Below are 13413 nucleotides of genomic sequence, written 5' to 3'. Positions count from 1 at the left end.
TTGCAATGGCGTTACTTCGCACCTATTCTCACAACACGATCCGGACAATGGGGACGAGTATCGATCCCATGGTTCGGATGACTTTCATCAGAGGTCCTATTCAGTACGCTATTTTTAATATCTCCATCTTCTGTCGCCGCTGAGGACGAGCCAATAAGATCGACATTATGTCGATCTTCAGCCAAGGTAAGACTAAATGCATCCTCGAGCTCTGATACCTTTTCTGCCAGAGTTACACCAGGCGCGCACTTGTAGAACCCCTGCACGGGAGGAGCTCTACGCATCAGGTCCAGGGCTTTCTGTCGTATAGCACGGTCGCGGCACTTTAAGGCAGTTAAGAAGAGTGACGCGCCAGCACCCATTTCAAACGTAAAAGGTGGTTGTGCACCTGCAGTACCCACAGTAGCGTCCATATAGGAATTGGACTGCTCGACGATTGTCTGAAAGTCAGCCATGTAGGCATCATATATCATTTCGCTCCGGGTCAAACAGGTCGAGACAAATATCCGAGCGGCTGCATGATACGTCAGAAGCAGAGCGGCGCCATTGGTATGGGGCTCCTGTGACGACTTGATAAAGTCAATAAATGCAGCGTGCCAGTCCCTTAGTCGAGATTGAAAGGTCCTCTGTTTCATAAAAAACTCCTCGGCCAGGCAAGACTCGTCGCCAACAATAGAGACATGCTCTTCTGCGGCCCGCTGAAAGATCATGCATTCTGAAGAAAGAACAACCAGAGCAAGTCGGGCAGAATTTAGGGAGGCAAATACATATGCCAAACGGGTCCCTTGCATACTAAAGAGATGACTGGGTGGTATTCCCGAGATGGTGAGAGAAACGGCTCCGAGGCGTACAAAGAGGGGAATGATCGTGCCATTTAGCAGCGTAGGCACATCACCTCTGCAGTACTTGGCAAGCAAGTTAAGAATAAGGCTTTCACCCTGTTGATAGAGCTGCAATGCCGACTCCACGTGGCCCTGAATGGTCTCTATACAAATGAACAACACACAGCTTACCAGCGCCACATTTACGTCCACGTCCCACGACCAATCTGCATATGTATATTGGATAGCGAACGTGAGTACCATGTCAGGGCTTCCTGATGATTCTGATGGAGGGTACGAAACTCATCAGGGCTCTGGCTCAAGAAGACCGGTTGTAGACATGGATTAGGGCTTTCGAATAAGGCACTGATGGCATTGACTGCATCCCATACGGCAGGCTCTCTGCGGCATACCTGTGGGACAATCTCACGCCAGAACCCCAGGTCTAAGCCCCCCCAATGAACGATGCAGCATGCTCCGAGTAGTATGCAAACGCGCGACGCTCCCGCCATACCGTATTGGGGGAGGATGGGAGCGGCCGTTCGAGGATAGACAGTGTGGAGGGAGTCGAAGAAAACATGAAAGGTATAGGACCAGTCTCATATTCACATCTACGACCAGTGCTGGTACATCGCAAGCAGGTCGGCTTTTCTTGTCCGCATTTAACTCGCCGGATTCTGCGAGAAGGTTGAATACCATGTCGATGGTGTCTACTAATAGATTAGAGACGACTTACTTGCATGTTCTGCATCCGAGACGAGACCTGAGAGGGACGATGTGATTGTCAGGCATACTTGAGGCCAGACAGAACTTGATCGTGGTACGCGCCGAAGCGATGAACAGGATGGAGAAACAAGACAATGCGCTAAAGAAAAAAGACCACTGCAAGGGCGGCAACACCGGACAGAACGTGCTTAGTGGAGCCCTAATAAGCCTCCAATTATGCCTTTTTTTTCGGGTATTGTTATTATATACTAGTGTTTTTACTCTTGGAAATAAACTACTATATTCGTACTACTCTATTCATGGTTGAAATTCTAACTTCAAAGACAGGATCTATCCCCTCGCCCATAGACTTGTGTCGGGTTGAACCCAGTATGATGCTCCGACTAAGGCCTTCGTTACTATATAGGGCGCTAGATGCGACTGATCGAAGATCAGTCATCTTGTTCCTTTTATATGGTCAAGTAGTTTTATCTCTATTAGTGTAGAGACAATCAAACCACCACAACTTGCCACAATTAGCGCCGTTTCATATTCTATATCCAAATTCATTGGAAACTACTGCAGACTCATTATTTGGACACTCGTTTTATACATATAAAACACCTACGAAGCCTATAGAGCAAGGGTATAAAGTCTTTGGACTAGCGGCAGAATACGGCTATTTTGGACATTCTTGTAGTCTAGCAGACAGCTAGGCTTAATGGAGATGTTTAAATATCCAGAGATTAGTGCTACTGATTTAATGGTTATGGATATGATCACTAGCTTACCAAATTCTGCTCTGAATTCCGCCTCGAATGAGGTCATGAATGAGGGCTTGAAGGCATGTAAATGTACCCTGAATTCGGGCCCAAATAACGCCTCGAATATAGCCTTGAATAACGCTTCCCCCCGGCCCCCCGCGCCTCAATCCCCATCTTGAATGCCTGCCTGGCCGCCCCAAAGGCATGCAAATACTCTGTATATATGGATAACTACTTCACCTCAGTTCCATTGTTTGAAATGCTTTGGCTGCGTGGGTATGGTGCATGTGGGACTACTAGGCCTAAAGTCCCGCCTCCGCCTCCATTACTTCAAGAGCTTCGGAATGATCACCGTAAACGTCTGCCATGGGGCACTATATGTGCTATATCATTAAATGATGTGCTTTGTCTTGCTTGGCAAGATAATAATCTGGTCTTTGGACTATCTACTATTCATTCTGCAGATACTTCAGGAACTTGTGACAAAAAAAGGCCTGGAAAAAATTCTACTGTGGTGCTCACTATGCCAGAAAGTGCACCGATGTTGTTATACCAGTTGAAGATACTGTAGACCCACCTCACCGTTAGTTCAGGGTCGACAATCACACGCTCATCAGACAAAAGAGTGGCGACATGTTTCCTGTCTCCGCCTACCTGATCGACTTTGCAGAACAGACGTGTCAGTAAATGAACATCCGGTTCCATGATCCATAGAATAGATACCTGTAAAGGGTCCACTCTAGACTTTATTTCGCCAACTCCAAGCCCGATCAAAATGAATGATCCAATAAGGTCCCTTAGGTCGGCTCCTGCTTCAATCGCCGATGAGATGGATGTTAAAAGGACTCAGAGCAACAGGATGCCACAAAGACATACCCTATAGAGGGTTATGCTGAATCTATCATGGCTAGAGGTCCACTTACACGCAAGATACGACAAGTGTCTTGTAACGACCCCAATTGCCATCTGCAAGTACGCCTGCGAACAGAGGTGTCGTGAAGGACAGGAATCATAGGAAATTGTTGAGGGCAGTGGCCGTTGACTAGCCCATTCCCAGGGCGCCAGGCCTTCCAAAGTCATTGGAAGGATTCTGGATATAATTCTCTGGAAAAGAGAGTTAGTGATACCACCCAATATTCAGAATAGTTAACTACTTGGGTGGTTGTTTACGTAAGGTGAGTACCATGGCATAGAAAGCTAACCTCTTCGCTCCAGAGAACGGGGCCACTAGCACGCTGCGGCTTTGGCTTTGCTTCCCGTATGCTTTAAGCCTAAAAGACCCTCCTCAAACGGTACGTTCGCATCATCCGGGACATGCAATGATGGAGCAGTTGACCTTTTGTCGCTAGGAACATCTTTCAAGCACTGAGGGCTTCGTTTCTTCGAAGGCACGCCCATACTCGGTTCTATGCTCCCAGACAATTCGAGGCCTTGAGGATTCATGGCCATACTGCCTTCTCAGAACCAAAATACGGAGCTCATTTATAGTGTAGATGGTTTGAATTCAGCATCAATACTTCTCTAGAAGGGTCGGAGTCCTCGGACTTCCCTAGAGTATGTCTGCTTATGACTGGACAAATCCGGAGGGCAACGGAGTATGTAGGACTAATCGCATCTGCATGAGTGTTCCTATATGCGATTCGTTGTCCACCAAATATGGTTGGTTTTATCAGAACCGATTATTTTATCTTTCCTCTTCCAGTCATCATAATCCCTGACCCTCACGTGGAACGAAATATCATAGTCTCTCAGAGTGAGCTGTAAAAGACGTCTTTATTCCAAGACAAGAACACAAGAGTAAAACTGAAAGTGTTAATACCGTTACAGCCTATAGCTTAGCAAAGCTGTGTACGAAGAAAGGCACGGCACCGTTTAAACGCTGCTTATGCCTTATACTGGATGACACACTTGGCAAGCCGTGCTGCTAGTTACTCGGTGTAGCTATCGGAGTGAGCGCTACTTCAGTAGTTCTGGGCATTGGATATTCCAGTATGGCACAGTCAACCACACCCAATGGGTATAAAGAGAACTCTGGTATTAGCAAGGGGAGTAGTTTTTTCAGAGCTGATCATATTGGCACGTGTTAGCATTTTTCTCTCGGCAATCCAGTCACTTCCCGGTTGGTCCTATGCTAGAATCACGGTGTCATCGGGGATAAAAACAATCGGCAAAACCTGACAGCTTTGTTCAAGATGAGCAGCAACATGGCATTAGTACACAAGTCCATGACAACTAATTTCAGCCAAAATACCAATGGAATCGTTGACGTTCAGTTTGCCTGGTCTCCAGTGAGCTCACCCCAGATGTGCGTAAGGATCACACATCGACCTTTGTGTATATGGATATCTTTATGGCCCTGACCAACAAGTCTCCATCTGACACTGGCACTGAAAGACAATCAAAAAAGGTCCAACCCCTGCCACGAGTCTTGAAGGGTGCTCTCGAATCGCTCAATCACAGAGAAGCCTTTCTGTTTTAACCGGTAGATAATTTGGAGGATCCGGTCTCTCTCGGGTTTATTTTTCATTTCCAATCCCACTATGTATAGAGTCGGTGCGTAAATAATGGCTTCCAGGTGTAGATGCGAAACGCTATTCTCGACAAGCTGAAGTACACTGGTTGCTTGTGCGTGCCTCACTTGGCGTTCCATAGCAGGAAGATGGCAATTGAGAGACAGCCAACTAGGGTCACAGAACATTCTCGATATGTCCACGCTAATACAGTGGTAGAGGGGCAGTATGCTACTTGTGGCACCCGCATCGGCCCAGCTGGTATACCAGGTAATAATGGCAATCACATCACGCTGGAAACGTGATGCAATACAGGATAGTTCAATGCCTCTCAATTCATACTCGGAGGGCGTGTCTGTAGAAGGACGTCCATTCCGCCCATCAAGCTGATTAATATGGCGCACCCAAGTGATCATCCTCATTCTAGGTTAGCAATAAAAATAATATGGTCCAGTTCTAAGCGTACCAATATTGAATTTTTGCCCACATTTCCAGGTCGTTGACAAAGTAATCTAGGAACTGGTCTCTCCCCTGCATAGGTTGAGGTTGGCCTATGGACTGGAGCTGACACATTCTCAAACCCAGTTCATTCCACCGAGGTGCTAAAACTAAATCGATATCTTCTTGTAGACATAGCGCTGCGAATGCGTCCAAAATGCGTGCTAGTCTAAGGAGACTCTTCCGCCGACACGTTTTTAGGCCGACCACATTGTGCCATTCAGCAAAAGTGTGCACTTGGTAGATCCAAGAACGCCAGGAGTTCCCCGATGTATCTGCCAAAAGCTTTAGGGAGTATCAGCGAGTGGCTGTCATCGTGAAGGGGAATATACACAGAGATCAGTACATGAGCAAAGCTTAAGAGAAGCGCGCTGGCTAAGATGCCATCGAAGTCAGCTTCCTGCGGTTTCTGCAAGCCTTCCTCAATCCGTTCTTGCAACGAAAGCCATCGAGCTGTCAATTCTCGTTTCGCCACTCTCGGCAAACTCAGTAAGCTCGGGTTAGAACATGCATAAAGCCCTCCAAGCACCGATATGGCCTCTTGGGTCAAACGGTGATCACAGAGCAATGACCCAATGGACTGGGCAGAAAAAGCAGACAGCAATGTTGGCGAGAGTCCCATAGCAAAGAAAAATGTTTGCGCATAATGTTGAGTCTGGTCCGCGGGCACCTCTCTGGGGATCGTCGAGGAATCCGGATGCGAATAGTAGACCACCTGCAGGTTGCTTCGCGCAGGCTCCGATGAATTGCAATCCACCTTTTTTCTACTACAGCGCCCACACGGTCGATTCCCATCACACTGCGTTCAGTCAGCACTGTTGGGAAACGCAAGAAGCAAGATCCGGAGTCTTTCCGTATACTTTGAGATGGTCCCGCCTGCATCGATGGCATCGATGTCCTAACAAACGTTTATCTCCCGCTCCGCATGGCATATTCTGCGTTCTTGTCAATATACTACATCCATAATACTGATCATAGCAAGAAGACAATAATGCGGAGAAAGCGGGATAGAAAAGAGAGACGAATGACCATGACGAGGACTGAAGAATCAGAGATGGAAATGCAAGACGGAGAATACCCCGTGAGACGCTAACCTCATTTGTGTTAGAGGGACCCACATTCGCGAGGTTATTTCCAAATAGGGTCTAGCGCGAATAAACGAGGAGGCCTGAGCCCCCAGGCACCTCCTATGGTCGATAATCGTGAAGACTTTTGTAGAGTCACCTGCATCCCAATCCGGAAATAATATATCGAAGCGGGGTTAGGTCGACAGTATCACCTGAAAATGTTATTATTTAAACCCTTCAAACGGTCTAAGAATGGCCTCTTTCCAGGCTCATTCATACTCCATCCATAGGGGAATACTTCCAACTGTACTCATTTCATCCACCATGCGCTCGTTTGTCATAGCTCTATTGGGCGCCTTGCTCAGCTCTTTGGCATCTGCAAAACAAGCGGCCAACTTTAATCTTTCATCCACCACTCTTACAGAGTATGGTTGCGACGAGACCTGCCAGATGATCTTCACCCTGGCACAGAAGAAAGATTGGGAGCTCTTTAAAAGCGAATTCGATTTCCAGTTCTATTCCACCTCTTGCAATTTCACGGGGTCCCAAGCAGGAGACCTCTTGAAGTTTGAACCGGTCGATCCTACAAAACTAGACGTTGTATCCGGGGTGTCTGTCTACCGGTTCCAGTATACCTCGCGTTCATTGAATGGCTCTCTTGTTCCAGCTTCTGGATTCATCGGGATTCCATACACCTCCTTCCGCAAAGACAGAAAATACAAAGTCATTGCGTACGCTCACGGCACGATCGGTTTGTTTGCAGGGTGTCCCCCTTCCACCACACCTTCTCTGTATGACTACACCAGTTGGAGCCTTCTTGTCAACCAAGGGTATGCTATCGTTGCACCGGACTACGCAGGGTTAGGCAACGACTATATCCAGCACCAATACCTAAGCTTCCCTGCCCATGCCAACGATCTCTACTACGGCTTAGTCGCCGCCCGAAAGGCATTCCCTAACCTCTTCACCCGGGAGTGGATGGCAGTGGGCCATTCACAAGGTGGAGGCGCAGTCTGGAAACTGTCTGAGAGTCCTCTACATCGCACTGAAGCTGCTGGAACGTATCTGGGCAGTGTGGCGTTGGCGCCCGCATCCAAAATCTACGACATGACACTCCTTGCGGTTGAGAAAATCACAGGTCTCTCGGACTATGCGAACTACGACGTCGTCTACGAATCCCTATTTCTGCCCATCGCCATTAAGCGCATATTCCCCGGCACAAGTACCTCGTTCCTTACGGAGAAATTCCTGAACCGGATTGCGCTGGCCACCCGCGCTCAGTCCTGCTATTATGGTATCATGTCGCTGGCATATGGGCTCAAACCATCTGAGATGTTCACTGGTCTTTCCGCTCTCAAGCAGAACAATGAGCTGAAGCAATGGCAGAACTGGGTGGCTCCAGCCAATGGTGCCCAAGCTGCAGGACCGGTCATGATCGTTCAGGGGTTGAATGACACTGCGGTTTTGCCTCCGATCACTATCAATTCGTACAGAGATGCATGTCGCTATGGTAACGAGATGCACCTCAGGTTGTATAAGGGGATGGACCATACCGATGTGTTGACCGCGAGTGCTCCCGAGTGGCTCACCTATATTAGTTCGCGATTCGCTCATCCGAATCACACCCACGGGGAATGCAGCACTGCTACAAGAGCTCCCTTTGATGCGGCGCATATGGTGACGTCCTCAGAGGTGGATGACCTGATTGGAAATAGCTGAACCGGTTGCTTTGCGGAATAACAGATGTGTAGCTGCTTTCAGCAGCAGTATGGAAACTCTTCGCTCAAAGCCAGTTGTCCTAGTCTAGTGCATCCACATAGAATAAGATTCTAAGTAGATGCAGAAATCAACAGACGTCATTCTACTTGATATATCTATCCTGAAACAATAAACTAAGGCGTAGCCGCAGGGGTCGACGACACAACCGAGGGTGGAGCCTGGCATGTACCACGCTTCAGACCCTTCGAGAACGAGGACAGAGCCTCTGGCTGTAACGAGCTGATATCTCCAGCTGGAAGAGTACCAACTATACTCAATTTAGCATTTTTATCCATTCTACCGAGGATCTGACAAGACGCTACTTACCATAAGCATTGAAGTTATAGAATCCACACGCACATCCCTCCACAACATCCTTAAGACTTGTGCCCGAAAGAACCTCTTTTCCGTCCCGTACCGCCGAGAACTTTTGCTTTCCCACCCCCATGTCCACTTTAAAGGACGATGCGCCAGCCGGAGCCTCGAAAGATCTGGAGTTCTCACCCGAGCTCAGCTGCACCGTTGCAGGGGAGGTCAGAAGGGAGACGACGAAAACGGAATCTTCCATGGAATCCCAGCCATTAGGGCGACCAATGAAGTAGTTTCCGCTGGAGTTATCTGCAGGCTCCATGCAGGTGTCGGTGGTGTCGCAGTTAGTGTTGCGATGTGCAGGTCGGTACCAGTAGATCAGCTTATCCTCGGTGATGTGTTTGTCTACGGAGGTGTCGCCGGCTTTAAAGGCGGCGATGTAGGGCTTGGAGAGGTCGAGCCATCCTTCGTGGGGCCTGGGTGTTGTTAGTTTATACTAGTAGACAGGTGATGGGAAGAGTTGAAGCAAGGATGCGCACATGTCGTTCACCCATTTGGAGTTGCCGTCGTCTGTGTGTGAGCTCAGGGGCCCGACGTAGTGCGACTCGCCGTAGTCGTTCCAGGTGATGATCTCCACGAAGCGAGGACCCAGGGTGAGGATCTCATTCCATCGATCATACCAGAGGGTGTCGGATGGCAAGACAAAGTTCTTGCTGTAGCTTACCTCGGAACCATAGTGAGTGAAGAACCAGGGTGATGCTGCTATTGAGTCTGTTCAGTGACCCGGCCAGGAGAACAGAGGATATGCACTCACGAGCGATGTACGCCTTGTCCCCAAGGGTCGAGACATATTGCTTGTCTCCATCGGATACCGACACACTCTCCCCCGCAGTGGGAGCTTTGTTGTTACCATTGTTGGGCCATGCAATCCAGTTCAGCAGACCATCCACCGCGGTTACGTCAGTCCCAGCGGCAGGATTGAAGTTGGGGGCAAAGAAGATCTCCTGGCCCGCAGCATGGCGCACGGCTCCAACGTCCAGACCGTCGCCGGAAAAGGACGAAACGAAGGGCTTGTTGTCAACAATGAGCTGGCCTGGTTTACCCGCGTAGTCGACAATCGTTTGGCCCACCTGGCTAGCCTGGTCGGTTCTCCACCAGTTGAAGTCGAAGGAGATGAAGACCTTCATATTATTATTGGCGGCTGACTCGTAGGCATAGTCCAGCTGGTTGTTGGTGTAGTCATCGGTTCCGATATTCAAGGCAAAGGCGTCGATCCCCAGTGCTTTGGCGCTTTTCATATCATCGTCGTAGTCGGAGGCACTTTGGCGGTTGCTGACCGTACCCATCTGTAACTGTTAGGCTCACGCTCTGAAGTCGACAAGTTTGACCTGGCAGAGACATACCATAAAATGCGCAAAGACTAATCGGTTCGTTGGGTCTCGTTCGCTGAGGGTGTTATCGCCCATAACAGCTCTCGCGGTGGTGGAGCTCAGCAGCGAGGCTGCTACGAGTAGACTGTCGGCCTTCATCGCGGGCTCGAGCAAGCAAGAACGAGGGGTTCTTGCTTTCAAGGAGTCAGGTAGGCGCTCGATAGCCTCCTATATAAAGCATCTGAAACAAGCTACCAACGTATGCCAACCAACTGACCTGTAGTAGTGATGGGGGCCAAAGGGTCTCGAAAGATGAACAGGTCCACGGTGATACAAGCGTATGTGGCATTCGTCCCCTTCCAACCATAGGCCTTAATGGTAGGTCCCCTGCTAAGCGCCGATGGCAATAATGAAGTGGTGTTGGCCCCCAGCGATGTCTGTTTCAGGTAACAGAAAACCCACCGCCGATTCCAGATAGTGCAATCACAGTCATCATCGCCATAGGTCTAACTGAATCGCATGATAGCATTAACGCCATAATGTTTATCACTGATAGGTTCACTAAACGAATCAAGTAGGTCCTAAGTGGGAACAGTTTGATGGCCCATCACTGGGCCAAAAGCCTGCTCCGACATAGTAAATAGCAGCATGGGGCTACTCGAGTCGTTTCACTCCGGGCAAGTGCACTGAGATCAGGAATAAATTCGGTTGCCAACGCTATCCCCATTAACTCCGAAATAAGCTGCCGCAAGCAAGATGAGTTCTGACTTCATCTTTAGTAGTCCAGCATCATCCTTGCTTTGTTCAGTGCTGCCGCTAAGCTCTCTAGGTTCACTTGCTGAGATTTAGTAGGTTTCTTGAACATCGTGTTCCAAGTCGCAGCTGAAATTATCAATAGACTCCCGCTGGACTAAAAAGGCTACAAAGGCCTTAATCAGCCAGGCGAATCTTCTGAACATTGACACAAATTTATTTCTCATGCATCTAATCGTCACGGTTAGCTTAATCTTCTGAAATATTGACAATCACGTACTGGGAGACAGGAGAATGCGAACGCCAGTGCTCTCTAGGAATTGCCATAATAAAGCCTCTTGGTTAAAACACAGGGTTTTCCCATGTAGTACAATGGTAAAAACATAGAATGAAGGAGCAGGATAATAGGAAGGGTGAGAGGCCCGATCTCCAGTCGTGTAGAAAAGAATCCGTGAACAATTTGTCGACATGGTAGTGAGGCAAGTGGTCAGGTGATTATCAGACGAATGATTTATTTTGTCCCCTTGGTCCTTTCAAATATTGGTCTGTATTTCTAATCAATTTCTCGCATAAACTTGTCAATACAATTCATAGACTTCGTGAACGCAACTGTATAACTTGTTTTACATGGTAGAATGGAGGGAGTCCACCGGTGGACTTTCTATATACACATCCTCCTCTACACTCTGGCCTGCTGCTGTTCCGCTCGCAAAACTTCCACCTCAATGGCACGTCTGCGCTCCTGCTCTGCCTCGCTCGAATTATCCTTGAACACATGGTCCATCTGCTCCAGCGTCCGGCCCTTAGTTTCAGGCACGAAGAAAAATGTCCAAACGAGGGCCAATACACAAAACACCGCGAAGAAAGTGTACGCGCCAAACCCTGTGTTCTGGACAAGGGGAGGAGTGATAAGACCCTAAATGACGTTAGCTATCTACTGCCACATATATATCAAAATCTTAAGTTCAGGCCATCTTACGATAATAAAGTTATTCAGCCAGTTGGAGCAAGTCGAAAGCGCCACGCCCTTGGCACGGAGTGAGGAGGGGAAGATTTCTGGCAGAGAGGTCAGGATATCAGTTACCTCAGGCGAATTGAATGATCGACGACTCACCTGACGGCATTGCCCAACCAACAGGCCCCCAGCTGGCTCCAAATGCGAGCATGTAGAACAGGAGCATAGCCACGCTGGCCCAGCCTTGTGGCCTGTGAGCTGGCCAGTTCTCGGAGAAAAGACCCACTAAAACGGAGATGATAATATGGGAGATAGCCATAAAGAATGCTCCCCACAGCAGACTCGGACGCCGTCCAATGCTGTCCATAGTCCATACTGTGGCGGCGACTCCAACCAGCTGTGTAACGTTGAGAATGCCAGACATCAAAAGCTGCATGTCGTAGTCCAAGCCCATGGTCTCGAACAGTGTTGGGGAATAGTAAATAAGAGCATTGATTCCAACAAACTGCAACCCGCATCAGTATAATCGTTCCCCGGCTAAACCAACACAACTGACCTGTTGGAAAAACATGAGACCCACACCAACATGGGTTCTTCGCCAGCAGCCTTTCTTGAAGCAATCCGCCCAGGAGGCCATCTCCAACAGCAATGCCTTTCTGATGCCGCCGCCCTGTAGATTCGGGTGCTTTTCAGCGTTCATTTCCTGGTGGAACCGAACCTCAGCCTGGATGTCCAAATACTCCAGTCTCACACGCTTATCCGAAGACGGTAACCGGCGCAATCTCGACAGACTTTCCAGAGCCTCTTCATTACGACCTTTCGAGGCAAGCCATCGAGGGGAGAAGGGCAGAACAACCACGCCTCCAACAAGAACAAACCCGGGGATCATCTGTAGCAAGAAGGGAAGGCGCCAGGCCCATTCTCCGCTCATAAATCTCGTGCCATAAGTGGTCCAAAAAGCAATGACGATGCCTAGGACAATGCAAAACTCCTCCAGAACAAGAAGAGTGCCTCGACACTCGGGAGGACCTGGTAGATCTCTAGTTAGCCCGACCACCTCACAAGTTCATCCGTAAGACATCATGCACCTACTGATCTCAGAAATATAGAGGGGTGCAACCATCGAGAGCATGCCAATCCCCACGCCTCCAATCAGTCGAGCGACAGTCAACATCGCATAGTTCACCGCAGCGGTCTGTAGCACCGAGCCAATGGTGAAGATTATGACTGCGACTACAATTGAGTAGCGACGAGAAATCATGTCGGCAATCCACCCCTGATTCAGGGCCCCTAACAGCGCCCCCAGTTCAATCATGGCCGTCATCAGACCCTTCCAGAAACCCGCACCCGGTGCATCAGGGGCCACTTCCGGAAACCGATCAAGGAACTGCTCCATCACGAGAATGACCGACACCACACCTTGGTCGTAACCGAAGACCAGACCTCCCAGCGTAGAGCACGCCGCACAGAGAAACACAAATGGGTTGGCCACAAGACCAGCGAGGCCTGCTGGTCCATACGGCTCCCTGTCATTCATGATGGTCTCGGTATGATGGGAGAATCCCTCGATAGACTCGCGGTCATCGGCGTCCTTAACATGTTGAGAAAGTTTGTCGGACATGCCTACCCGTGGTCGTAGAAGAGAGGGAAGTATGTAGAGGAATGAACGGGTGGCAAGAACCTAACCTAGTTCCGGTGGTTAAGCTGGAAAGTCTAGATTCACACGACTATCGCATCGGAGGAAGGAGAGAGGAACGAGAGCTCAGGTGCACCTTATATAGATGGATAGGGGAGCGGTCCACTTTCAATCGCCAAGAGTCAGTTAAGTCTGGGCGTCGTGACAGCCAAAGGCCGACCAGCGTTTCTGATTCGTTGCTGTACCATGGTTGTCGGCTGCATCTTA

At 49.1% G+C, this 13413-nt stretch overlaps 5 protein-coding genes across 5 annotated transcripts; 1 reads left to right on the top strand and 4 right to left on the bottom strand.

Moving 5' to 3' along the window:
• Nucleotides 1–11: 11 nt before the first annotated feature.
• ATNIH1004_008406 (uncharacterized protein) lies at nucleotides 12–791 on the bottom strand (the record flags this gene model as incomplete). Its single annotated transcript, XM_033573016.1, has 1 exon — nucleotides 12–791. The coding sequence occupies one exon, from the start codon at nucleotides 789–791 to the stop codon at nucleotides 12–14; it is 780 nt and encodes a 259-aa protein (XP_033423568.1).
• Nucleotides 792–4688: 3897 nt separating this feature from the next.
• Nucleotides 4689–6230, bottom strand: ATNIH1004_008405 (Zn(II)2Cys6 transcription factor domain-containing protein; the record flags this gene model as incomplete). The annotated part of the gene is made up of 4 exons (XM_033573015.1): nucleotides 4689–5217; nucleotides 5267–5583; nucleotides 5645–6097; nucleotides 6159–6230. 4 exons carry the CDS (start codon nucleotides 6228–6230, stop codon nucleotides 4689–4691), a joined length of 1371 nt encoding a protein of 456 aa, XP_033423567.1.
• A 459-nt stretch (nucleotides 6231–6689) lies between these two features.
• ATNIH1004_008404 (putative secretory lipase) lies at nucleotides 6690–8084 on the top strand (the record flags this gene model as incomplete). The annotated part of the gene is made up of 1 exon (XM_033573014.1): nucleotides 6690–8084. One exon carries the CDS (start codon nucleotides 6690–6692, stop codon nucleotides 8082–8084), a length of 1395 nt encoding a protein of 464 aa, XP_033423566.1.
• A 173-nt stretch (nucleotides 8085–8257) lies between these two features.
• Nucleotides 8258–9961, bottom strand: ATNIH1004_008403 (glycoside hydrolase family 71 protein; the record flags this gene model as incomplete). Its single annotated transcript, XM_033573013.1, has 5 exons — nucleotides 8258–8391; nucleotides 8451–8908; nucleotides 8972–9194; nucleotides 9247–9778; nucleotides 9836–9961. The coding sequence occupies 5 exons, from the start codon at nucleotides 9959–9961 to the stop codon at nucleotides 8258–8260; spliced, it is 1473 nt and encodes a 490-aa protein (XP_033423565.1).
• Nucleotides 9962–11234: 1273 nt separating this feature from the next.
• Nucleotides 11235–13131, bottom strand: ATNIH1004_008402 (sugar porter family MFS transporter; the record flags this gene model as incomplete). Its single annotated transcript, XM_033573012.1, has 5 exons — nucleotides 11235–11471; nucleotides 11535–11611; nucleotides 11670–12015; nucleotides 12067–12539; nucleotides 12603–13131. The coding sequence occupies 5 exons, from the start codon at nucleotides 13129–13131 to the stop codon at nucleotides 11235–11237; spliced, it is 1662 nt and encodes a 553-aa protein (XP_033423564.1).
• Nucleotides 13132–13413: the final 282 nt, after the last annotated feature.

This window comes from Aspergillus tanneri, assembly GCF_003426965.1.
Source record: "Aspergillus tanneri strain NIH1004 chromosome Unknown AapTan_6_pilon_pilon_pilon, whole genome shotgun sequence".
NCBI classification, from domain to species: domain Eukaryota; kingdom Fungi; phylum Ascomycota; class Eurotiomycetes; order Eurotiales; family Aspergillaceae; genus Aspergillus; species Aspergillus tanneri.
This window is presented reverse-complemented; position numbering and strand designations above follow the sequence as displayed.